Here is a 12621-nt window from a genome sequence, read left to right as displayed (position 1 = left end):
GAATAAATGTTTCTTAAACAGCAAATCAGCATATTACAATGATTTCTGGAGGATCATGTAATACTGAAATCTGGAGTAATGATGCTGAAAATGTAGCTTTGATCAAGGGAATAAATTACATTTTAGAAATATTCTAAATAGTAAAAAATATTTCACAATATTACTGTTTTTGCTGTATTTTAGATCAAATAAATACAGGCTTGGTGAGCAGAAGAGACTTCTTTTCAAAAAAAACAAAATCTTACTGTTCAAAAACTTTTGACTTTTTGGTAAATTTAATGAAATTAAATTTAATGATTTAAAGAAAAGCATGCATGTGCTTGCTTGATTTGTCATTTGTTTTTCTTATATAAACAAAGACTTGCATTTTTAATTATGGCTTAAGTGTCCAAATCATATCTGCAACATCATTTACATAATTGGATGCAATTTAAAATTTATACAACAAAATCAGGAATCTTTTTTTCCCTCTCCCTTATAATTTAGACAATAAGGTGATCTGTTGTTTCAACAGCAGCCTGCGCTAGTTTGTAGGTTGTTTCCGTCTGGTTTTTGTGTAATATAATTTCCATAGTTGTCTTTTTTTTTTTTTTCCAAGATTATATGCAGGATGCCAGCTGGCAGACAGATGGTGGTGGCTTTACACGTTTTTATTTAAAGACACATCAGAAGGAAGAGGAGGGTGAGGCAAGAGAACAGCTGTAGCGAGTGGGACAGGACGGTATTTGCTGGTCAAAAGCGACGAGCAGCCTGCACAATGAAAGAAAAACAAACACTCTTTTAAAGTGCTAGAAACTTTCCCGAAATGCACCAGAGAGCATTTGAAGCCTAAATATGGCTCCGTGACTGAATCAGAATTTTATGATCTATTGTTTGTATACAAGTATTGAATTTGCTCTGTCTATAGAGAAAAGTAATAAGGATGTTAAAACGCCGTCTTCCTCAGTCAGAGCAGCGCTGCTGGGCGTCCTCTGTGTCGTACCACAGATCCGGGGCCTTGTGCCCTTTAACGGTGTTCGTCTCAGCGGGAGGGGGGCTTATTAACCGCAGTCTCGTTAAACCTTTTCGCTACTGCACAGCAGTGCTACCTAAGACTAACCGCACTGCATTTCGGGACAGCAAGCCATGAGATGGAGAAACACTGTGTGGAACATTTGCATTGTTATAATAATTAGAATTTCTTTATTTTGACTCTTTACAAATCCTGCTATTTTACACACATAAAATGTATTCAAGTGCACAGTATCTCCCAGGCAAACAGCTGCTTCAGTGTGAGTCCTGCGCCTTTGCACTTGAGACCAGAGAACAAACGGCCTGTGAGAGGGGCATGCCATATGCAAAATACATAAGTTCAATTAAATAAAACAAACACCAAAACAATAGCAAACAAAGAGTTGTGGATGGTATTAAATTATGCAGATATCATCGTTATTGTGATCGCACATGATATACAGCTTTGAAAATGATGACTTTGTTGCGTAAAAGGTAGAAATACACTCCAATGTTCAGTGCTACAATAATGTGACTCGTATAGATTTAATTACCACTAATTCCTCTACCACTATGGGGAAACCATGGTAATAACAATAAAACCTCACACACACACACGCGCACGCTTACATACTGTCGCACACACACACGCACATACAAGCAAACTATACTGGTGTTAGTTCAGTTTTTAACTTTTTATTCTTTATTTCTCCTTTTTATTTTCTTTTTAAAGGAAGCTTTTAATCAAAGAGCATTTTTGTTCATATATAGTTTTTACAGAAGAAAATACTATACAACCTTTTTTTTTTTCTCCGGAAACAATATTGTCGAAGATAACCATCTACACATTTAGTTGCCTATATTATGTTCAAAGCCGTGTTTAGGAAATAATTCATAATTTCCTTGCCTCGCTTTTCTTTGTTTATAGTCAATGAAGGCCAAGCAAACAAAAATCACTCTTCTCTCTCTTTTTTTTTCCTTTTAATTTGGAGCGAAGCACTGCAATAATTTCCTCTGTATAGAATTCATTTAAATTACAGTCATCATTAGTGTTACTCGTTAGACAAGCCAGGTTCCAGCATGCCTGTTTCATATTGAAATCGTCCAATCTTGGAAGCGAAGAAAAAACTTTTTTTTTTTTTTTTTCTTTTTTTTCTTAAATAAAACACAGAACAACAGTTCTTCGTCACACTGAAGACTATTTGTGCATCAAAGCAAAGTGAACTAAACAACATTGTAAAGCAAATTCCCTGTTAAAAGATATATGCCATAATTTCAAAAGGTAAAAATGAAACTAAAAAGTGCAAAAAACACCCTAGAATTTTCTCATTGCAAGGTCACATAAATATTAAATAACTTCTTATTATTGGAGCGAAACCACAGCTGTTGTAAAGAGAAAACAAAAGCTTGAAACATTGTTTTCTGTCTGTACAATTCATAAAATCACACACTTGCCATCACCAGCGTTAGCATTCATCATGGTGCCTTTGTGTTGCCTGTCCTCCATTCAGCCCTCTAGAAAAAAAAAGTCTCTCTCCTCCACGTTTCCTCTTCTTTTAGAAATAGATATATGATGCTTCTGAAAAAAGAAGCTTGAAAAAAGCCAGTCTCCATCCTCAGACTTTGTTGCAACTGTTTTTTTTCCTCCATGCTACAGAAACTGCGAAGGGAAAAGGAAAGTAAAATGACACCAACAAACGTCTTTTCCCTACATTCAGAGACGCTTGTCTCCTGCTCTGTGTTTGATGGACACTCTAGGACATCTATTTGTGGATCAAAACAAAGACATAGCTGTAATCTCCTCCCATTCATACTGGGCAGTAGCACCATCATCACATTACAAACTCTCCGAAACACAGGGGGCGACGACTCTCGCCTTTAAAACAGACCCATTTACAGTGAGACACCCCCACATCATCTGGTCATGCCTGTGCAATTAGAGAATAATGCAAAAACAAACAAACAAAAAGCCATAGTAATGCAATCAATGTAAAAGAATAACAAAACGTCTTAAATAGAGGCTTGAGTATCTGCTCTCATCTATACAAAAGTGCACTATGAATATGCAATGCCAAATGGGTCCTCATTGAGAAAAGGAGAAGGAACAGAAATCAAGTGAGAGCTAGCGTTCACTGAGATCAATGCTTTATGGCCTGAAGCTTTGCAGTCACTGGTCACTGTTTTGTTTGTCCTGAAGATGCAGGCGAATGTCCACATGGAATGGAGCCTATGACGCCACTGACCATGACAGCAGGTTTAAGTGAGAACTGTGATAATTGTTAATAATAACAATTAAAAAATAAAAAATCAACGGAGAAGCATACAAGTCAAAGCACTGATGCAGGCCCCTGCACTTCAATAATAATAATAATGACACAAGGTGTTTCTGAATTAATTATTTGAGCAACATTCTTTATAAAAGATTTCCTGCAATGTACGCTTTTCGTCGCTTTCGGGTTGGTACGAGGGTCCTGCAATCCAGTGACTGCAATTAAAATGTACATTAACATCCACACACATCTACTTTATATAGATAGTCATATATAGAGAGATTGTTTTTTCCTTATTTTTTTTTCCACACACAGAAAGTAACAAATGAAATCAAATAAATTAAAGTCAAACATGCACACACACACAAAAGACTGATGTGTAGGAAAAGGTTTACATAGCCACCCATGTGTAAAAGAGGGCCTCGTCTGTCTATTTCTCTGTTCGTTTTTTAATGCATAATTAAATTAATAACGTTGGTCATCTTGTAAACATCATAATAAATCATTTTGGGCCTTCACTTTTCTTGTAGTTGGTTGTTTTCTTGTCATCTGCCACGTCTCTAAGCATGATAAATGAGGCCACTCAAACTTGCGTTTGTTCAGGGAATTCATACAGTTCTCCTTCTACAGCATAGATTAGGGCTCAGCCTCCGGCTCCTCTTTATCCAGTTGGGAAGTCTCGGCGTGGTTCATGGAAGCATCAAAACTCTCTCCAATGTCTTTGTCTACTTCTGGCTCTGGCATGGAATCTTCATACGAGTCTGTATTCATGTCCTCCTCCGCTTCCTCCTCTTCATCGTCGTCGTCGTCATCGTCGTCCTCCTCGGCTATCGGCTCTTCCTCAGCTGACAGGTCGTCTTCGGGATCGCCGGATGTGCCGGTAGTGTCGTCCTGAGGGTTGCCCAGGCCCATCGAAGCAGCAGGGCCGGAACTGGTGGCCAGGGACAGTGGCTCCCGGTGTATCTTTTTGCTCAGGTCCATGGAGTCACTGAGGCCCAACCCAGCAGCGTTTTTCAGGAAGAACAAGGAGCTGTTGGTGTCCGTCCCCAGGTTCAGAGAGCTGTCGAGGTTGACCGCTGAGCCCGGATGCTCGTACTCACCGGCGGCGCCTGCCGACGAGAGGTACATGGCCATGTTGTTGTGGGTCAGCCCCGGTGTGCCCGGTGAGGTTGGGGGCATATTCATGGGCATCGGGGGCACGGCTAGGCCTGCGTGGTGGTGGTGGTGATGGTTGCCATCCTGGTTGGGGGAGACCGAAGGCAGCTCTCCCCTCTCTTGCTTCTCGTGCTTGCGTTTGTGGGAATCCATCTGCGACATGCCCACCACCGTGTGCTTGCACTCTGGGTAAGTGCAGTGGAAATGCGAACACTTGAGCTTGTACTTGCAGTCGGCCACCTCGCAGTCCGCGCTGGAACTGAACTGGCAGAATCCGGCAGCGCTGATCACATCCTGCTTGCCGTGGTGCTTGCGATGTGCCGTCACCTTGGTGCTGTCCGTGCAGCGGAAGCCGCAGCGCAGGCAGTGGAAGTGGGTGCTATTGCCGGAGAACTGGCAGTCGGGGAAGTTGCAGCACAACGACGACTTGAAGCGTTTGAAATCGTCCAGGACCAGGTTGTCCACGCGGTCGTGGTGCTGTGCGTGCTTGTACATGTGGGTGCGGCCGCAGAACTTGTAGCCGCAGTTCTCCCGTGTGCAGTGATAGTGGGTTACCTTCAGGGAGAACTGACAGGCTGAATCCTTGCAGTCCTCATAGAGGTCGTAGCGGCGGAACCCTTCTAGCATCATGCCTTCGTCCAGCATCTTGCGAGACGAAGCGGTCTTGCGGCGCTTGCCGAAGGGTGACATGTCCTCGATGATCCAGAAGCGTTTCTTGGCGCCAGTTGCGGTGGGAATAGAGATGGTGTTACCTGTTTGCAAAAGAGGCATATACACGGGTTAGACTTTACTCGAGCGGCAAAGCAAGAGTAGCCACATACGCCCTACCCAAAAAAAGGTTCCTCCTACAGCAATATACTATATAATGTGATTCCATGCCATAATCAAACAGAGGCAGTCCCATTTGTATAATGTACTGGTGACATTTTAACGTGACTGTCACGTCTAGGTATTGGGAGAGTTCAAAGGTGCTTCCGTACATCTGGCTTTATGGGAGAGCAGGATTCCCTCCCATAAGCATGAGGTCAGTGCTAATGATGGCTCCCTGTCCTGGCCGGCAGGAATCACATGACTCTATTAAAGCCTGGCATGATTAAACCAGCCCTTTACAGCAGGCTACTAATGGACAGCATTTTGACAGTGGACCTAATGGCAGGTGTGCAATGTACTACACAAGACTAAAACCACCACCAGAGTGGCTTGTATGAACTGCACTGCATGTGTTATATGCGAAAGAGTTTTGTAACTGCTAGCCCTAGAGCTGCAGTGTTCGAGTGGAGACGGGATAGGTACCTGCAGCGTCCTGCACTATAGGGACGTCATTTTTAACCGAAGTCGAAGTAGGAATGATGGGGCTGAAAGCTGGTGTGTTGGTTGGCATGACAACACTCCTAGTGGCTCCAAGAGAGGCGCTGAGCAGAGAGTATGACAGACAGGATGGGGAGAGGAGATATGGGAGCGAGGGGAGTGGCGGCCGGAGAAGAGCCGAGGAGAGAGATGGAGGCTGACTCTGGAGCGCAGACTGATGTGGAGGTGGAAGAGGAGGTGGAGGAGGAGGAGGTGCAGATTGAGAAGAAGGAGGAGAGTCAGCAGAGGTAGTGGTGGCAGGGACCTGACAGCCTGGTCCTACAGAGACACGGTGCCAAGGAAGGATGGAGACAGAGACAGGAAGGTACAAGACACAAGGGTGGGGAGGTAAAAAGGGAAAGAGATCAAGTAATGAAATAATGAAAGCCAAATGGTAACAAAAGTCAGACAACAGCCAAAAGCAACAGTGATGAGAATGGAAGATAACATTTGAAATCAAACTATAAAAATCAATTCAATGAAGGAAAGATTCAAAGAGCAAAGGCCCAGATTTAAAGGTGCCGTAGCATTATTAGCCAGTGAATTTGACCCATCGTCCATCCCTACAATCAAACAAGCTCTCTCAAAACCACCCTCTTAACTGACAATAGCTGTGTTTCCACCACCCTGTTTTTATGCGCATATTTAAGTATTGCGTCAGAAATGTGATGGAAACGCCCAAACGCTTTTGCGCTCACTTGAGGTGGTTTTTAACTTAATGTGAATAATGGGAAATGGAAAATGGAATAAATTCCTACATCCTTGTCAAAAAAAAGTCATGTTACTTTGCATTATGGGACGGCATAACATGACTAACCAGTGGACCGATCTTGTTGCGCAGCATCTGAAATGTTATGGTCATTCTTAATAATTCTGTAAAATTCTGTATAATTGCCTCCCGGAATTGTCTTACACGACTTCTTTCCCAAACAGTAGGCATTCACCTCCGAAAGCAATGACCGCATTTATGTGTCTGCTCACTTTGAGGGGCAAATAATGTGTCTTCTACTTTTCACAGTGATATTTAGTGCCAGTTTATCAGGACTTGGATGGAAATTGTGCTTATTCGCAAATCTTACAATTTTGCGCATAAATTAAAATCGCAACTTTGGATGGAAACCCAGCTATTGACTGATAGGCCAAGTTATCTGATTGGCTAAAAAGTGCAGACCACACCCAGATGATTTTTTGCAGTTTATAGAGTCTAGGGCTGTCACAGAGTTCACAGGACACCCACTGTAGGAACATCTGTAAATTTTATGTGTCCTATTCCAAAAAAAATCACTTTAAGCACATAAGCCTAAAGGAAAATGGTTGATAACTTGTGCCATTTCTGATTTCAATGACAGTAGAGATGAGAAAAGTCTGGGGTGCCTCTCCTATGTAGTCGCCACAGGGCTGGCATTAAGCTGAGCTGTATGTGGAGGACTATATAACAAATTTAGTGCTTTATAATTTAATAGATATCATTAGAGTGGAAAACATTTGGTATGAGTCAACTACAAGCAATACAGTGAGAGTGGGTGCAGGTTTTTACATTTCTCAAGGAAATTTGGTCTGACTGACCAAATAAATCTCTGAATATTTGCTTCATTGGCTACATCAAGCCTGAATTTTCATTCAATCAATCTCACATAATGCTAACCATATGAGGCTGAAAATTGATTGTAATTAAATAGTTGTTAATGAGGTCAACTCACCTGCTGGCGAACTATCATTGCCCACGGGGGTGCTGGTGCAACTACGGTCTTGGTTGGAGGACTCTGAGGAAAGACCCAACGGACTTCCTCCACCGGTGTAGTCCATGTAGTCATCATTATCGTCCATCATGCTGGAGTAGTTGGAGGTCAGATTAGAGTGGCCGCCCGCCATACCGGGCGAAGCTAGACTGGCCATGTGCTGCATCTCTTCAGGTCGTGAATGAGAGACCACCTAAAGTACAAGACACCAAATGCCTGATGAATAAAGTTGTTTTCATTCAAGTGAGCTTTGTAGTATACATGTGCCAATGGCAGGATTTATAAATTTCTCAGTACCTGGGAAGGAACTCTGTCGAAGTTTTTACCCAGCATCCTCCTCATGTGTTTGCGGGCATGGGAGGTCATCTGGTGCTTGAGCAGGAACGAGAACTGACAGCCCTCACGGATACAATGGAAGTGGCTGTTAACTTGGTTGTATTTGCACCCTGCAAGAGACGAGCGACAAAATTAACTTGAGCAAAGACCGTCTTCATCGCGCCTGGGTTTCAGGGACAACATATATCATGGATTCTCAACGAGGTAATGAGGACATTGTGCTTCCGTCCCGCGCCTGCATAATGCGGAGAGACAGAGCAGATGAGTCCAGTGTCACACTGGGAAAGTCGAACCTTTTGAAGATTAGACCTGTGGTGCTCTTTTATTACAATGACATCTTTTATTCAATTTGGAATTTACATAAATACATTCTGCATTTGGAGAAGCAATAATGCACAACCCTGCAAACCAAAGTAAACACACAATTATTTCCATATTAAATTCATTTTTCACGACCTATCTGTTGCTGGTGTGTTTCCTCCCCCTCACGCCTGTCCCTTTGTCGTTTTTCTTTTATTATTTATTTTTTTCTACACAAACGGCCCTACAGATTTTAATTGCTATATGTTTTCAAATTTAAAGACTGCCTCTGCGCACTAATCAAATATGGTAGGGTGCTCGTAATAATTTTATTGTGAATAATGCGTGCTGAAATAATTGAAAGAGTAGCATTCAGGGCAGGTGCGGGCTTGTCCGTTACCATGGCGCCCGTGGCGCCGCGCAACAAGCCGCCTGTTGTCAGATTGCTTTTGTACACAAGGGTGATATACTTTAAAAAGGCAGAGTTGAGTAAATATGAGCACATGCTGAAATATCAGGGCTCTTGTGCCACCAGATCCTGGTAACCTCATCGCCGGTGTTCTGTTTAATGTTGCTGCCATGGATACCATTTTCCCGGTCCAGCTGAACCATCAATTCTTTATGACTCTACGGCTTGCTTTTGTCATTTGTCCCTGGTTTATGCCACTAACAATGCAACAGGAGAGACCTTATACTCTGTGGACACTTGTGATACTTTCCACTCTTTTTTTTTTGTTTTCTTCTTCTCGACTTGACTTTTCTTCAATGAAACAAAGATTTACTTTTCATACAATTACTTCTTCAAAACACTTGGAATATGCAAAACACTTGGTCCTACAGACAAATACAGACCTCTTTTTTTTTGTTCTTTTATGGCTCAACGGCACAATCTCCATTTCCGCATGTTCTACGGAAGAAAATCAAATGGGTTTGGCTCGAAATGAGGATGAGGACAATTTTTTTGGGTGAACTCTCCCTTTAAGGGGAGGGGAGTAGAGAGAAAATAAAATACAAACTTTTAATCTGCCTGCTTGTGATGATGATCGAGGCTTGAAAAAGAGCAACACAAACAGACTGAGCTCGACAGGCACAGTAATTAACAAACATATGTAATTGCTCATTCCTGACAGGTTAAATATACCCAAGAAAACAACCTCTGTTTGATTGCCTACTATAAATACTGAAGTATTAATGTATGACAAAAAGGCAGACACCATTTTTCTCGGCCTGTTTTCTGTAATATAAATAAAACGTCCCCAGTTTTACAATGAGACAAGACCATCTTTAATTCCGCCAAACGTGTTTGTTCTGCAAAATGTAAACGGCTGCCGGCACGCTGACTCTGTTGTCAATGTAAACCGTTCAATTGACAAAATATCAATGTGCAGATACTAATGAGATAACAGCTTCTGAGAAACATACTCAAAATTCAGCGAATAAGTGCGAAGCGCTGCCGTTTCACGCTCTGTACGTTGTTGTGCTGCGAACAGCATGGCAATTAGTGACTCGACTAGAGGAACAGCACTTTTCCTGTAGCCAGAGCCAGTGGAAAAAGTGTTTTCATCGCAGGTGATGGCATCGATATGAAATTATAGTTACATCATCTCTGATTTCACACCATCTCTGATCCTTCCAGCTGCATTACAAACATCGAGCTTGCAGCCACTGCTTGAGAACAACGTGGGAGATTGTTTGGAAACACGAGTAACTAATGCGAACGGTGATTGAAACAATGAAGAGTGTGGGAGGCTGGGACATGGAATGTTTGTACGATTTCATGATGCTGAATGCACCAAATTACTTAGCAAACCACACCGAATCAAGTAAATTAGATTTCCAAAGGGTTGAGAGGATTAAAGGAACAGCTCACCACAAAAATGAAAATTATCTTCTCACATTCATTCTGTTCCATGGAACACAAAAGGAGAAGTTCTAGAAGATTTTCACTAGCTAATTTTTCATTTTTGAAGAGCTGTCTAAAGTGTTTTTCAAAAACCAGCCAACAGATTTTGAATTACTGTACATGAGGTTGACTAAACAATGACTGAAATTTTGAGTGAACCACCCTTCTGTGATCTAGATGTTTCTTTTAATACATGAAAAGCTGGTTCTTACCTAGTCTGCCACATTCTTCCCTCTTGGTGAAGTATTTGAAGCCGTTAGCGGCACGCCTTTCGGCTTTCTCGTGCTTTTTGATGTGCCAGGGCAGCTTGGTGGTGATGTTGGTGACGAAGAAACAGCCAGGTCTCAGACAATGATAATGGCCCCTCATGCGAAACTCACAGTGCTGTAGAGAACAGCAAATAAACAGAACTCAGACCAAGAACATGCATGGTTCAGTTTTCCAGTTATTACATAAACTCACAATCATTACTAAACCAACCATCTTTTGAACAAAAATGGGGTCTGATCATTTGTCAGTTAGTTACTCATTACTCAGGGTACCAAAGGGAAGAAGTAGGTTATGTGTGCTCATTAAATCCCTTTCCCAAAGCATGTGACAAGACCGGCCTCACTGACCAGCGGAAATCTGAAGTTTAGGTTCACGTCGTAGCCGCTGACCCCAATAACAACACACCAATTAGTTCATTTGGCGATTCATCTATTTCTAAAACAGCTCTTTTATCAATTCATTAGTCTGCGTGTGCGTGCATGTGTGTGTCCTCCGCAATGTAACCTGTTTCTGCACCACCATCTGTTTCCAGAGAGGCAGTTCCCCCAGGAGCACATAAACAGAACCCACTCTACTCTGGAGAGGAGGGGGGGAGCTCCGAGAAGTGGGGATGGGACGCATAAATGAATTCATTTAAACAGGTTTTGCTCCAAATGCAAGTTGCAGGAAGGGGAGGCTCTTTTTCTATTAATGATGGAATTTTTGATGAAAAGCAAAACTTGTTTATTTTATACAGCTTTGGGGGCTCCAAGGTGGTTTTTGTTTTTTAGTTTGTTTGCTTCTTGTGGAGAAATAAATGTGTACCTAGGCCTTTGTCTTCAGTGCTTTAAATGTAACTTATGCATTTTCAGCAAAGAAGGCTGTTTGTCTGTGCAACAGTCATTGCCATGGTGCTATGGTTGTTGTTGTTGTTGGTTGCCAGGGTGTTGCTATATATTATATTACATTATATTATTTATTTATTTATTGATGGTTTCTGCATATTGCTATGAATTGCTAGGGTGTTCAAAATAAATGCAATATATTTCTAGTTTTACACTTTGAAATCATTTAGATAATTTTATAATTTTCTTTAAGTAAAAATATTGTATATTATGGGTAAAAGTTTAAGTTTAATTAGAATTATTTGATTTGTTCAAATGATAAAGTATGTGCAAGATCTACACTACAAGATCTACATCATTTTAAATTTTTTTTAATTAAAGAATTAATTTTTTTTTACCAAGGTCACATTAAAATGATCAAAACTGACGATAAAGAAATGGATAATGTTACAAAATATTTCTATTTTAAATAAATGTTGTTCGATTCATCAAAGAATCCTGAAATTACATCAGTTTCCACAAAATTATTAAGCAGCACAACAGTATTCAATATTTATAACAATAATAAATGTTTCTGGAACAAATATTTAACATATCAGAATGATTTCTGCAAGATCATATGACACTGAAGACTGAAGTAATGATGATAAAAATTCAGCTTTTTCAAAACATAAATTACATTTTCTAACATTAAAATAGATGTTATTTCAAATTGTAATCGTAAAATTACTGTTTCTACTGTATTTTTGCCCAAATAAATACACATTTAAACAGAAAAGACTTACATTTAAATTAATCATCTGATACCTAACCTTACCCATATCCATACCCATACCCATACCCATAGTTTTTGCTCCAAAGTGCTAGTTGTAGAAACCACTTTTTTTGCCTCTTAGAAAGGCACATTTGATAGTAGCTTGAGAATACAGAGGTAAATTTTTGTTCATTATCAATAACATCTGTAAAAATTGTAGCAACCTCAGTTTTATATGGTTACATTTATTCTGACCCAGTTTTTTTTTTTAATTAAGCATTGGTCTCCCATAGTAGCAAGCAAACATTTTAAATCATGATAAACAGTTAAAACCACACATAATGGTACCTCAATACCATGGTAAAAATATAACTACAAGGTTTTATAGGTAGCCTATTTGTATGAAAAATGGTAGTCTAAAAACATTCAGTATAAATGCACACATGCTTAATCACAAATACATACATACTATAATTATATACCATTACTCCTGTAATAAAATTCAATGTGAATATTCCACATTGCTTCCACAATACCATGGTGCAGTGAGTGTTACTACAGTACATCCATGGTAAATGATGGCGATGTGTAGATTGAAAAGCCTTCTGACTGTCTTGTTGCACACAGCTTTAAACTAGTTTGAATCATTTGTGTTCATCGCTGAATTCAAGTGTTTCACACTGGATCTCACACACTGTTTAGTGCTTGCGTGACGGAGTCCTTCACATATCGC

The 12621-nt window shown here is 40.6% G+C and overlaps 1 protein-coding gene across 20 annotated transcripts in view; it reads right to left on the bottom strand.

Annotated features, from left to right (window-relative positions):
• Nucleotides 1-2112: 2112 nt before the first annotated feature.
• The window catches only part of casz1 (castor zinc finger 1), a 234777-nt gene continuing 224268 nt past the window's right edge, over nt 2113-12621 (bottom strand). For 19 of the 20 annotated variants that reach the window (XM_051097448.1, XM_051097449.1, XM_051097441.1 and 16 more), the window contains 5 exons: nt 10253-10424; nt 7799-7947; nt 7463-7694; nt 5709-6041; nt 2113-5167 (listed from right to left, as the gene is read on the bottom strand). In XM_051097448.1, the coding sequence (XP_050953405.1) occupies nt 3897-5167; nt 5709-6041; nt 7463-7694; nt 7799-7947; nt 10253-10424 (2157 nt within the window). In that variant the 3' untranslated portion in view covers nt 2113-3896. The remainder of the gene's footprint in view (nt 5168-5708; nt 6042-7462; nt 7695-7798; nt 7948-10252; nt 10425-12621) is intronic. The other variant, XM_051097456.1, reaches the window with a different exon arrangement.

This window comes from Labeo rohita, chromosome 23 (assembly GCF_022985175.1).
Source record: "Labeo rohita strain BAU-BD-2019 chromosome 23, IGBB_LRoh.1.0, whole genome shotgun sequence".
Taxonomy (NCBI): Eukaryota; Metazoa; Chordata; class Actinopteri; order Cypriniformes; family Cyprinidae; genus Labeo; species Labeo rohita.
The sequence above is the reverse complement of the archived record's forward strand: the minus strand, read 5'-3'. Positions and strand labels throughout refer to the sequence as shown.